Source organism: Neomonachus schauinslandi, chromosome 5 (assembly GCF_002201575.2).
Source record: "Neomonachus schauinslandi chromosome 5, ASM220157v2, whole genome shotgun sequence".
Lineage (NCBI taxonomy): Eukaryota > Metazoa > Chordata > Mammalia > Carnivora > Phocidae > Neomonachus > Neomonachus schauinslandi.
The window spans coordinates 116,755,203-116,769,616 of record NC_058407.1 but is presented as its reverse complement, the minus strand read 5'-3'; the positions used below and the strand labels follow the sequence as shown (position 1 = coordinate 116,769,616).

Below are 14,414 nucleotides of genomic sequence, written 5' to 3'. Positions count from 1 at the left end.
ACTCACATACCATACAATTCACCTCTTTAAAGTGTGCAGTTCAATGGTTTTTAGTATATATACAGAGTTAACCATCCCCACAATGAATTTTAGAACATTTTCATCACCTCAAAAAGAAACCCGTACCCATTAGCAGTCTCTTCCATTCCGACCCCTACCCTCCAAGCAGGAAACCACTATCCACTGTCTTACAGATTTGCCTATTCTGGACATTTCTTATAAACACACTCCTACAGTACACAGGCATGTGTGACAGGACCAAACTTTCCTCTTGGAGGTCCCTAAGGCGACCAACTGTGCTAGCTGTAGACCCTGGGCTGTCTCTGGGCAAGTGAAGGGACATTATAGGCATGCTCTGCTCGGTCCAGTGCAGTGGACACCTTACAGCCAGCAAATGTTGCTTCTTAGGATGCTCCTAAGCTTGCTGGGGAGTTGGGGAAAAAAATGAACTCTCTGACAAAACCTGAAGCTCTAGGGCAAGATGGAGGACAGGTAACAGTATGACAATTTAGTCCATTTTTGCTTGGCTCTCTTGGCTCTTGGTGAGGGAACTTATTTTTACTATTTCCATTCTGCACAGCCAAATACGTGGCTGATCTTACAACACCCTGTCCTCAAACTCAACAGCAGTGTTTGCAGCTCTGGTGCCAAGTCAGCCCTCCGCAGGAATAAAGGAAGATCATGAGAGATGAAGCTCACTCTTCAGTGGCCTTCTTACGCTTCTAATTGGAAATTTATTGTCATTTCCCTTAAGAAAGGGATTAATGGTGCCATCCTTCCTCCCCACTCGTCTGAAAGTCTACACTGAAGATGCTTATTTCCGCAGCGGGAGGTCCGGGATTAGTGGGGCCTCCAGAATGGTGGAGGAAATGTAAAGGTCAATTTAATTAGCTCATTCTTGCCACCCATCCTCTAGGTCTCTCCTGAAAATGTCATGATTTAGTAACCATTACGGTCCCCTGTGCATTTTTTTTAAATACCCAAGCATTCTGAACACTTCTCAGAGTCTTATGTGTTTGGGGATTTTTTCCATCTTGATACGGGTTTGTAGTCCTGTTAAAAACCATGTATGAAAACTTGTTTTTAATCAACAGAAAGCCACTTAAGATCAATTCCGCCATACTCCAATGTATGAAAGCCGCCACCTTGCAAAGGGAACATGTCAATATTGTATACAAGAACCTCAGTGACTGTCATCTACTCGAGATGACTTAATAACAGATTCAGAGAGTTGACAGCTGGGAGGGCCTCAGCGAACATCACGTCCTTCTCCTTCATTTCACAGGTGAGAAAACGGAGACCCACCAGGAATAAGCGACTGGAGGGAGCCACAGCATCAGTCACTGAACATCCAAGACTCAGACCAGCCTCCTTGCTCCCAGGAGATGTTCTTTTCCCTAACCCACACTACCTGTATCATGGACTTGAAACCTGGAAGCCGATCGCTCCCTGCTGACAGCTCAAGATTATGATTACATGCCTCAAATCACAAGGCCGGGAGCCAGGAGCAATGGCCCGGCCGAGGCTGCTTTCTGGGTTTGCATCTGACATATCTGAGAGAGCCCAGATGGTCCTCTGACCTCGTCAGAGAGGTAAAGACCAACACGCTAACTTGAACAACATCATCAAGGATTTACTAAATGCCCACTGTGTTCAAAGCCATATGTTAAGCTCTTCAGGAATTTCAAAGAAAGTCTGAGCTGTGATCCCAGGTGTAGAGTGGCTTTCATTAAAAAGGGGAGCAAGACACACTGCAATTTAACACTTATCAATAATGAAACAACTGAGAAAAGAAGAACACAAAAATGAATGGTGATGACCAGCAGAGAAAGAAGCAGAGTTGTAGGAACTTCACAGAGCACCATGAGATCTCCTTCACAAATCTCAGGTTGGCACTTGACTGACATTAAAATACCAGAGACCTGTGCCTGGGGATCATAATAAGCAGACACCACATCTAACCTGGACAGGAGCTCCCTGTGGCAGGGATGACTGTCAGCCCTTGGTCGGAAATCACGGGTCATAACCCCACGTGGGCTCAGTGGGGAGAAAGAGAGGCCAGCAGGAAGCCTGAGTTCTTAGGTGGGGGCAGTCCGTGATGGGGACAGCCACTGGTTCAGCTCGTAAGAAGGAGCAGAGAAAGCACAAGGAAAAATCTGATGACGCTGATAGGTTGTGAGGGAGTTTTCCCAAAAGTCTGTCAGGAGATTGTCCAATGTGAGAAGAGCGCCTTTGGTTTTCGGCCCAGGAGGAGTTTCTGTCCCATAGGCACTGTGAGGCCCACGGAGGCTCAGCAGTGAGGCCAACAAGTGTGAGGAGAAGCTGTGAGCAAGCGGGCTCAAGAGACACAACAGTTACCGAGGAAAGAAAGAGCTTATGTGGTTCAAGGAGCAAGTAAATTCCAGATGGTGACAGTACAACTAGGTCCGTCGAGAGACAAGCACTCACAAGCCAATCCCTTCCCCCGAGCACCACCCAGGCCATCCCACTACACAACGACTAGCAGATCACCTCTACGTTCAAAAGCCTAAAAACGCAACTGCATCTTCTGCTCTCTCCTCACCCTTTCCCCTGCCAGTGACTGGCAGCCCTGCTCTCCCAGCCCCTCAGGCTCCAACAACTCCACTCCTGTCAGGTTTCTCTTCCCCCCACCTTGGGGAGCTCTCTGCTTAACCCTGTCAGTGCCGAGGGCTTTGGTGTCCCTGGGATAGTTCATAGCCTCCTAGCTGCATTATCTCTTTTATGCATTCTGTACATAACCACCTCAGTTATCTTTAGAAAATCCACATGTCATCACATCATTCCCCTGTGCAAATCCACAGGGCTGCTCTGGGGCTGAATAATCTGAGGGAAGTCTGCAAGCCGGTTTCTCATCTTTACCTCCACAGTCCCACCACCATCCAGTTGCTTCGCATTTCCTGAGCTCGAAGGCCACCATGCTTTGGCCTAGAAGGTTTGCTTCCCTGGATTGACCTCCCCCCCCCCCCCAAGCCCTCCCTCCTTTTCTGCCACAGATATTTCCTAAGTGCCTGCCCTGAGCCAGGCTGATGCTAAACTCTGGGCCTGCACCCCTAGACACATGACACTCAGTCCTTGCCCTCAGACAGTTTAAATGGTTTTTGGGAAATCTACACTTGAAAACACGGTGATAGGCTCTGTATTCTACAGATACCGGCAGATTTTTTCCCCCAAAGTTCCGTATACTCTCAAGGTCTTAACACTTTAACATTTAATTTTTAAACTTGAAACTAGAACATCAAAAGTTTAAAATGTTAGCTTTTAAATTTAATTATTTTAAAACTAGAATTCTCCATTACAAATACAAAGAAGAAGATGCATCAAATGCAAATAATGAGGGATTCTAATTCAGGAGACACGGTAGGGGAAAAGTAAACCTGGTATTATCCTCTAGGAAGAACAAGAGGGCTCAGTTTCAATTATGTTGTGGGTTGAGGCTTAACTGCATCATCTCCATCTCGTAGAACTTTTTGGTTTCTGGTGGGCAATCCTCTCCTGCAGCTCAGAAACTTTAAGTGACGCCTCCCTTTGACTTGCCAAGCCTGTTGTAAGAGGTTCTGATACTCTGAGAGACTGGAAAGAGGGATGCAGATTTTCTTGGAGTATGGTAAAAATCAAGATGTCTGGGTTTCTGTAAATCTCATTAGCATCTTATACAGAATCTGATATAGGATAGTTAAAACAAACAAAAACGAATTCCTTCGCCCTTTCTTCCTTTCTGCACCCCCTACAATGTCTTGCACAGAGCCTGACATGCAGTAGGTACAAATAAACAAATGCCAAGTGGTAACTGTGCATGAAATCCTCCACCGAAGGGGCACCAGCGCTTCAGGGGGCAGCGGAGGCAGAAATGGTGTCAGGAATAGTGGGGACCTCCATGGGTGCATTCATCTTAAAAGATGCCTTATCTTAAAAGTATGGTAATGCTGAGTCCCACTGGCCCGACAATGATCAGAAGAACATCAACACTGAGCCTCTTATAAACCAGTGAAGTAATTTTAAGACACACTAATAAACTGGAGAAAGTTCTGAATCTGAAAGCACTGGACATACCTACACAGAGGTTTATATGTACATATGTTAAGTGATACTATTATTAATGCTGAATATTCTAGAACCACTGCTTGCATTTGTCTTTAACAGCAAGAAAAAGAAGTTTTATTTTTAAAGGACATTCAAGAAACCAAAACCAGGGGAAAGATACAAATGTTTACAGTAGGAATGCTCTTCAATTCTTTTCAAGAAGTTGAAGTTTGCTGATAGAGGTCAATGAGGTGGGCTAATTACCATGTTCCACTTGTATCAGATTCATCAATACTTTTTTCAGATGCAGCAAAAGGACATCACACACACAAGGCAGGTAGACAGCCTTTATCCCTTTGATTCAATATGAAGGTCTGAATACGAAATGAACCAGACAGCGGAGCTCCTTATCGCCACATTGATTTAATGCTGCTCATCCAATAAGCAGGCACTTCAGACCAATCAACACATCAAGGCAAAGCAAAGCAGTGTGAGACCTGGTCCCCTCTAACAATCCGGTGCCATCAAAAGATGATCAGACCCCAGGTTACTGATCTCACTTTTCAAATCAGATGGAGAAAGAGTATTTAATTTGATACTACGTATGTCAACTGATACACGTTGCTTGTTCTGGCCATGATCAGTGCAATGTCTGGGCAGTGGTGAGTTGATGTGCCCAGCAGCTGGGATAACAGCCCCCCTAGCTCTGGCCTATGCCCACGGCGGGGCTTCCCAGGACCTTCTGAGGACCACAGCACCTCCACCTTCAGCCCCGCAATGCCCAGCGGCCCTCAAGGTATGAACTCAGAGAAAGAGCCGGCACAATTCTTCCATTTTTCCAAACCAAGTGGCCAACCAAGTGGGGAGTGGAGCCCAAGATCACATCTATGATCTGGGCTTCAGCTTAAACTCCAGGGCCTACCCCTACTGAAAATTTTCTAAAAGGTAGAGACCTTGGGAAAGGAACATGGGGCTGGGGAGGGAAACCAGCATATATCTCTGGTTTACTAAAGTTACTAAACACCCACCTGTTTTTTTTTTTTTTTGAATAGAAATACAGTTGCCAAAGAGAAAGCAGCAATTTAAATGCCAAAAGCACTGGGCGTAGCTGAGGAGAGGAGTGGTGTTCAAATGATTAATTATACTCACAACCAGCTCTCTACACTGATCTCTCCTGCTAAGAGCTTCAGACACTTGCCAATTAGTTACGTGAATCATCCTCTACTTACCTGATTTGCCTTTAAAGTTGGTACAAAGCAATTTGCACTTACTTAAATATCAAGTTACATGGTTTTGCTTTTAGGGGGGGAAAAGGTGAAGGAAAACTGGCTCGTATCTTGGTATTTCTGCAACTAAACTGGTCATTTTAGGAAATTTTAAAAATGACTTTCATCTGCTGCAGTACAGATTTCAGGCTGTAAAGTGTCCATTTCAAATCTCACTTAACCAGGCTGATTATGGGAAGAAATTTAAGAATTTCATTTTGGTAATGAATTGAGGAACCTAACAAGATCCTGTAGCATAGGCCCTCAAAAGCCAGTTTCTGTGAAATGCCCGTGTAGCCAATTTAAAAAAAAAAAAAACAGGAGAGGGACAGAGGGAAGAACACACGAGTTTAACATGGGAATCAGAGGCAGAGGAGATTTTCTTAGGACATCAAAGTTGTCAGCTATTCATTCCTTTAAAGCACTGTTTATTTTCATATGGCCTCTTTAAATGAATTAAACAGTTCTTAAATAATGTAGAATCATTTCTGTTTATTTTATACAACCTTTTTTACTATTCCAAAATTTGTTCTTTAAAAGTGACTTTTTGCGAGGGGCGCCTGGGTGGCTCAGTTGGTTAAGCGACTGCCTTCAGCTCAGGTCATGATCATGGAGTCCTGGGATCAAGTCCCGCATCGGGCTCCCTGCTCAGCAGGGAGTCTGCTTTTCCCTCTGACCCTTCCCCCTCTCATGTGCTCTCTTTTTCTCTCTCATTCTCTCTCTCTCAAATAAATAAATAAAATCTTAAAAAAAAAAAAAAGTGACGTATTGTGGCGCCTGGGTGGCTCAGTTGGTTAAGCATCTGCCTTCAGCTCAGGTCGTGATCCCCGGGTCCTGGGATTGAGTCCCAAGTTGAGCTCCCTGCTTAGCGGGGAGTCTGCTTCTCCCTCCCTCTGCTCTTGTGCGTGCTCTCTCTCTCTCTCTCCCTCTCAAATAAATAAAAATCTTAAAATAAATAAATAAAAGTGACTTATTTTTTTAAATTCCAAGTCTAGATTTGACTGAAATTCTTTCTCTTACACTTGAGGCCCAAATCTGAGTGCTGGCTCCACCAGTTTTTTAAAAGCAAAGCGAGCACCCACTCTACCCTGTCCCACTTCTCCTCAGCCCTCTCTGGGGTGCACCCAAGCCTCTGCTCAGAACCCACCTCTGTGGAAACCTCAGCCCTGGTCCACAGAAGAGGGAATGTCACTGGCAGCCTGGCTAGCAACACTTATTCGAAACCTGGCAGCTTGGAAGCTTCTTGTAAACCTTAGTGAGCATGCGAGAAATTCTTGGAAACTCAAGAATGGGGTGGGGCCGGGCAGGGTGGGGAGGCCCACACATCTTTAGGGAAGTGTACCAAACTAAGCTCAATTTGCCTTAGGGACCCTATTCTTTAAGGGAAAATACAGGGTAAGCTGTGTCGATGTTCACCTTGTAAGGTCACTCCAGGTGGCAATATGGCACTTAATGCCGGATAAATGAGGATTTCAGATTTGGGGTAAATGAAAGAAAGTGTTTACTAGATTTGAAGAGGTTTAAAATAAGTCAGTGCTTTCACAGTAAAATGAATAGACTGTCCTAAAAGACCAGAAAGTAGCCCTTGCATCTCTTAACTCAGATTTTCTACTCTTAAAAAAAAAATCCTTGAGGCGGGGCAGAGCCTGGGCGGTTCAGTTAGTTGAGCATCTGCCTTCAGCTCAGGTCATGATCTCAGGGTCCTGGGATCGAGCCCCGCATCAGGCTCCCTGCTCAGCAGGGAGTCTGCTTGTTCCGCTCCCTCTGCTCCTCCTCCCCACTCGTGTTCTCTCTCTCTCAAATAAATAAATAAAATCTTAAAAAAAAAAAATCCTTGGTTTTTACAAATCTGACTGGCTAACTGATGTCAGGTCCTTTCTTAGGAGAAATGACCATGGATGAGCACTTACTGAAGCACCGTGATCTCAATTTTAAAAGTCGAATTTGAGAACCAGGCATGCATAGGAAGAAAAGCAAAAGTGCACATTTTCCTGTGGTGGGCACGAGGAGCAGACGCGAGCGCTCCCCAGGCCATTCCCGGGACTGGGCTTCTGCTGGTGACAGTAGCTCTGCGGTCACTAGACCAGGACGCATCACAGCGCACCAGGTGTGGCCTCTGACAAAATGCTGCGAGCAGGAGTCGGGTTCCGCCAGTTTGAAAAGCAGCAGATCAATCAGAACAAAAATAAAATTCCTACGGTTGCTAAGTGGCCTCTGCAAATACAGGAATTGGGAATTCAAGACTCACATACACAGTAGCACAGGCCGTCGACGCATCTGATGGCAGAAATCAAAAGGAGGTCTGCTAGCAGGACACTTCCACTGGGAAATGAGAGTATCATCTAGAACTCTCACATGTGTTCTCTTCCCAAAGAATAATCTTTCCTACTGACTGCTAAAATCATTCTGTACAGGGGTTCCTAAGTGAAAGAACCCTTTACTTCAGAAAGAACACTGAAACATTCTTATATAAAATGAAATTACTATTATATAATCACTTGTAATAAAAAAAAAAAGTAAGTCCTGTTTTACAGAGCAAAACCCATTTGAGCAAAGGTTACAAAAGCAACTCACCTGGAAATCCTGATCATCGATGCCAAACCTCTCCCGCAGGTTACGGAAAACCATCGGGCAGTATTCCTTAAACTTGAAGTGGCTCGGCATATTTTCTCTGAAATAGTCATATTGTGGAATAAAGTTTAGCTGCACAAAATGTTAACCAGACCTGAATCTGCCACCATCTAGTTCCACATGTAGCCAAGTGCCTGGAGTTCCCCACCCCCAGAAGGCACGGGTATGCTTCATAGGATCGACTATGACCCATAGTAAATCCAGAGGACACAGGGACAGACTGGGCACATTTATCTCCTTGCACCATCTAGGGGCCCTGGGACTAGATGACTGTTCTAATCCCGACCACTCCTTACAGCTGCTTCCCCAAGGATGAAGAAGTGGAAAGAGAAGGGGCCACACACACAGAAGGAAACGGTGAAGGGACAGCAAAGAACTTGGGGGACTGGGGACGGGTCACAGACGTGCTCCCCACACTCCTCCAGGGACTTGCTGATTAAAGCTTGCAAAACAACACTATCTCTCACTCCTTGAATGACCTATTTTATGCTATATATAAATACCACATTCTAAATTCACATAGGAAAAATCCCTCCAAAAGGTCAACCTCTAAAGAGTAGTAAGAGAATTAACGCATCCACTTCACATCAGAACAATGGTCACACTAAGAAATTTCATAATTGATCCTCATGTGGGAGGTATTTCTTGGAGGCTCATCCCACTCATTCAGAATTGCTTCCTCCTTTGTGTACATGTACACGTACACACACACACACACACACCCCTCTAGTGTCATACTTTGTACACCGGATTATAGTAATGTGTATATGTGTCAGGTTCCAACCACCTGCCTGTGAGCCCCGTGAGGGTAGGGCCATTTCTTATACTTCCTTGTCCCTCCTGCTCTCAGGGGACAGCTAATATATAAGGTGCTCCATAATATCTAAAATGACATTCAAATGAAGGAGAAATAATCTCAATGCCCAACATGGCCTCCAATAATGTTTTATAAAAATGTACCTTAACTCTTTATTGTTCTATGAAGGAGTCATTCCTGTTCATGAAATAGGCATTATTAGAGTTTTGTATAAGATAGCTGAGGTCCATAGCTGCTAAAAATTCCAAGCAATTTACAGCTTCAAACATTTAAATTGTAATGAGAATATCACTTTTAACATATAAGATATTCATAGAGAACAATATGCCATATGGCAAAAGGATATTACCCAAGAGGGCTTGCTGCTGCTTTTCTGAAAATGACAGATGGTTATGTTTATCACAGGATTAACTTCATCAGCAAAACTTTACTCCCACCCATTGAAAAATAATGTGATTGTAGAAATTCACAAAAATCATGCTCCTGGCAGCCATGTCAGTCCTATAAAAGACCATACTTGTACTTACTTGTTAAAAAGGTGATTGTCCACCTTTATCTTTGAATAGGCTTTGAAGTCATCCGGCATCAACATAACAGGGATTTGAACATGGCTCAGTTCATTGATCTAGAAAAATACAAAATAAATGGCACAGGTTATTACTATCGACATGGAAAGTGCTTGACTTGAACAAGGGGCTCAGGAAGAAAACCCGGTAGACACAAGAACCTCCCGCCCACCTTCCTTCTGCTCCTATCCCAATCCATCTTTCTTGCTGCCCTCCTCACTCCCCCTTCAGGCTTTGCCACTGCCTCCAACTCACATTCAGCTCCAACTCCCACTGCTCATCTGGGTCCGCCGCTGGGCCTGCGGGGGGCCTCTGGGGGGCAGTGGCAAGGGAGGAATCCTGGAGGGTGAACCCTCATGGCCAGCCATCCCTGCTTCTCCCATTTAACTTCCCACTTCCCCTCCAGAGCCTCAGCCCAGAGCTCCTTTGACCACATGTCCAGGACAACTACCCCTGTAAAGAAAATACCATCTGAGAAAGAGGGCTTTTCAACTTCTGACATAAATATTTGTTGAATTAATGAATGTGACCATTTCTTTAAATGTTCGGGTACTCAAAAAGCAACACTGTCATTCATATGATCTTTACCTTTCTTACAGGAACTAAATTTAAAAATAAGTTTTGGGGCGGGGCATAAATTTACCAAAAGAGCAGCCTTCATGAAGGAAGGGAAGGAGACATACGGCCCTGGGACTAAGTAAGAGGGAGATGGGCTTGAGAGGGGTCAAGACCAGAAGTAAAGATGTGGTTGCAGAAAACAAAGGGTTGGACCCGGGCGCGTGGGTGGCTCAGTTGGATGAGCATCTGACTCTTGGTTTCGGCTCAAGTCATGATTTCAGGGTCATGAGACAGAGCCCCATGTCAGGTTCCATGCTGGGCATGGAGCCTGCATAGGATTCTCTCTCTCCCTCTGCCCTTTCCCATTCTCACTCTCTCTCTTTCTAAAATAAATAAATAAATAAATAAAATCTTAAAAAAAAAGAAAACAAAAGGTTGGACCAAGTTCTGTCTGAGTTTCAGTGAATGGCAGGAACAGCTTTTGACACACAACTTTGAAAAGGTTGAACTTTCTCTTAGTTAATTATTTTTTCTGTCTTGGCTCCCAAGCTATACCTCCCTCGTTGCTACTAATAAAAACCACTTTAAAGATTTATACTTCCAGTAAATTCCAGAAGATTCTCAGAAGGGTTCTCAGTTACAAAAACAAAGAAAAAAATGGGTTCTTTGATAAAGCAGAGTGGTTAACACATTGCTGGGTTCCTAGAATGTAGAGAAAATCTTCAAGATGCCTTCCTTCTCCTAAAAAGAGTTTAATCCACAGGGAATGCGATGACTATCAAGCAAGCATGAACAGAGCAGTTTCTCTGAAAATAAATACCAATTTCGACATTTAGTTGGGTCAAAGGAAAGCTGGGGAGCTCAACCAAACACTTCAAACCTTAAATGAGGACACCTGAAGGAAGTAAAAGGAGTCCCAACAGGTGGTGGAAGTAAATGCAAATGGTGTCTGGGGAAAAGCATCCTCAGTGCAGGCCTCCAGGAGTCCCACAGATTTAGTTTAACCAAACGTGAGTGCACAAAGATAATGAGAGTGGGATTCAGCAGAAACAAAAATTATTTTCATGACTTCAGCTATTAGAATGATCAGATACAGGGCGCCCAGGTGGCTCAGTCGGTTAAGCATCTGCCTTTGGCTCAGGTCATGATTCTGGGGTCCTGCATTTGAGCCCCACGTTGGGCTCCCTGCTTAGTGGGGAGTCTGCTTCTCCCTCTCCCGCTCCCTCTTCTTGCGCCCCCTCGCCGCCAAATAAATAAATAAAATCTTAAAAAAAAAAAAGAATGATCAGATACAGAAAAGAAAAAAAACCCATGTGTAAAATGTATGAAGAAGTAAAAAATGGACTGGTAAAAATGAGTAAACTATGAGACTTTCCAAATGACCAGTCAGGTTGAAAGAGAATCCAATAAAGCTTTTACAAAATGAAAACTATAAGGTGAACAGAAACTAAAACAAAAACAGCCCCTCATCTAGGGCTTCAGCAGGAGACTGGATAACTGGTATACTGGAGGGGAAATCTGAGGAAGTTACCCAGAATCCACAAAGAATGAAAATGTAATATATAAAAGAATGATTAAGGAAGGGGAAAAAAAAGAAGAAGAATGGATACAACAGGGGGTTTGGAGTGAGTTTACATGAAATCTTAGAGGAAGGGGATAGAGTAGGGGGAAAAGACAATATTTGAAATATAATGGCTGAGTATTTCCCACCACTGATGGAAGTTATAAATCTATGGATACATTAATATGCAATGTACACAAAATAGTCTAAGAAGAAATCCACACCTAGATACACTGTAATTAGACTGAAGATACCAAAATCAAAGAGAAAAGTGGCCAGAGGGAAAAGACAGAACACAAAGATGGAATGACAACCAGATGGACAGCCAACTTTTCAACAGCAAAACTGGCAGCCCAAAGACAGTGGTAGATCTTCAAAGTGAAAAAGGACTGTTTACATAAAACTGTATACTGTGGTATATTTTTGGTCCATTATCCAGGTTCCTGGCACAAATCTAAAACCCTTGGAATTTCCAGAGTGACAGGAAGTATCTTCTGCTGTTCATAAGAGGCCCTTTCTGAACACCCCTGAATTTATGCTAATGAGGTGACTCAGGGTAGGGCTGGTCACCAGAATGACCAAGTAAGTACGACTTTGGCACGTTCAGCCCTGCTCACTGATCTCAGGGAAGGGGAAGGAGGTTGCCAGAGATTAAGTTCCATAAAAACTCCTGAAGACGTGGTGAGCTTCTGGGTTGGTGAACATATCCACATGCAAGGAGAAGGCACACCCCAGTTCCATGGGGACAGATGCTCCTGTGCTCGGGACCCTTTTAGGCCTCGGACTATGTACCTCTTCACCTGGCTGTTCATCCAGATCTCTTATAATATCCTCTACAGTAAAGTGGTAAATGTGCATAAAGGTTTTCTCTGAGTTCTGTGAGCCACTCTAGCAAATTAATCAAACCTGAGGAGGAGGTCATGGAACCTCCGATTTAGAGCCAGTAGGTGAGCAGCGCAGGTGACAGCCTGGGCTTGTAGTTGGTGTCTGAAGGGAGGGCAGTCTGTGAGACAGAGCCCTTATTAACCCATGGGGTCTGGTGCTGTCTCCAGGAAGGCAGTGTCAAAATTCACGGCTTTGTGGTACTGGAAAAAACACACGTGGGGTAGAGCCACTGAAACTATCTTCCAAAAAATGAGAGCAAAATAAAGGCTTTTTCATAGAAACAAAAACCGAGAACTTACCGACAAAGGACCTCACTAAGGAAATGGATAAGCTTTAGTAGCATATTATTTAGACTGCAAGGATATAATTCAGAAAGTAAATGTTATGCATGGAAGGTCTGAGATACAAAAAGAATTAGTAAGCAAATAAATTGGTAAATATGAGGATAAATAAAGTAAACATCACCTATATAAAGTAATAATGCTTAATTCATGGGATGAAAATGTACAGAAATAAACACTGAATAACAACAGAGTTTAAGTTGGGAAGCAGACGAAGTTACATGCCCTTGTATTATTCAGGAGGAGAGTAAGATATAACTTTAAGTATCATGATAACATTTAAAAGGCAAACATTAAAAGAACAGAAACAGAGTATCTAGCTTCCAAACTAGCAGAAGGGGAAAAACAGAATAAGAAAACAAATAAAACTCATTATTTTAAAAAAGAGAGCAAAGAAGAAAACATAAACACTGCAAAAATGGGACAAATAGAAAGTAAACGGTAGAAATTCATCTGGATATATACATAATCCCAATAAGCATACATACACTAGCAGTTAAAAATAGACTGTCAAAATGAGTGAAAAACTATGAGCTATATGCAAGAGAAACACCTAAAACATAACTCAAAAAGGTGGAAAGGAGCAGAAAAAACATATTAAATAGTACCAAAAATTATTGGGAAGCTAGTTGACCTTTACTAACATCAGATAAACTAATAACTTTAAGACAAAAGTATTATTAAGGATAAAGAAGGCCTGTACATAATGATAAAAGGTTCAGTTAGCCAGGAAGATAGGATTCATATTTTAAGTACCAAATTAGCCTGGAAGTACACAGCAAAAACCGTTAGGACCTCAGGGGAAAAGAGGCAACCCATTACTATAGAGGAAGATTTGAATATGCCTTCTGGATAGTTCAAACAGCCAAAAAATTAAGAAAGGTAAAGATTTTTAAACAGTACATTGAACATCATTCAATCAATATATGCTGTACACCTATGACTGACAAGTAGTCTTCCAGATGCTTGGGATATGTGATTGAAAACAGATTAAGATGCCTGCCCTCCTGAAGCTTACATGTGAGTGGGAAGAGTCAACAAATAAAAGATACACTTAATAAATTACTTTGTTAGACATAAATTATCTACTATGTTAGCATACTATGAAAAAAAATAAAGAGCAGGATAAATGGGTAGAAAATGCCCATCACTGCATGGGTGAGGGTCATTGAAGTATTTTAAATGGGGAGGGCTGGAGTAAGCCAAGGTTTGGAAGAGAAGAGAGGTTTAAACCCCAGTGCAAAGGCCCTGGGGCAGGGTGTGCCTGGTACACTTGGGACATGGAGACCCCTGTGGCCGGAGCAGATTACCTGAGAGAGAAAGAATAACAGAGTTGAGATCACTGGAAAGACTGGCTTTTATTCCAAATGATATGGGAGCTGTTGCAAGGTTCTGGGTGGTGGAGTGATGACATCACTTAACTTAGGGTTTTAAAAAGATTACTGGAGGGGTGGGGGTGGCCACAATTATAGAAGCACGGAGCAGTGACAGCAGTGTAGGTAGGAAAAGGGGTATTTTTTGAAAGTGGAGCCAAGAAGATTTCCTGAAATTCTGGATGTGGGGTGTGAGAAAGACAGAAGCCAAGACCAAGTCCGAGGCAATTGCCTGAGCAATTAGGGGGACAGGGCTGCCATCATCCAAGGTGGGGGAGAATTCCTTCTTATGCCTTTCTGAATCATGTTAAAACCGAGTGCTTTAATAATATTTTAAAAATGACAAAATGGAAAACATATATGCAAACTATCAGGC

The 14,414-nt window shown here is 43.2% G+C and overlaps 1 protein-coding gene across 3 annotated transcripts in view; it reads right to left on the bottom strand.

The window, feature by feature from the left end:
* The window catches only part of PIP4K2A (phosphatidylinositol-5-phosphate 4-kinase type 2 alpha), a 170,400-nt gene that overhangs the window by 55,283 nt on the left and 100,703 nt on the right, over nucleotides 1–14,414 (bottom strand). For 2 of the 3 annotated variants that reach the window (XM_021696687.2, XM_044914987.1), the window contains exons 2-3: nucleotides 9,282–9,379; nucleotides 7,881–7,977 (exon numbers count right to left, since the gene is read on the bottom strand). In XM_021696687.2, coding sequence (XP_021552362.1) covers nucleotides 7,881–7,977; nucleotides 9,282–9,379 — 195 coding nt within the window. The remainder of the gene's footprint in view (nucleotides 1–7,880; nucleotides 7,978–9,281; nucleotides 9,380–14,414) is intronic. The other variant, XM_044914986.1, reaches the window with a different exon arrangement.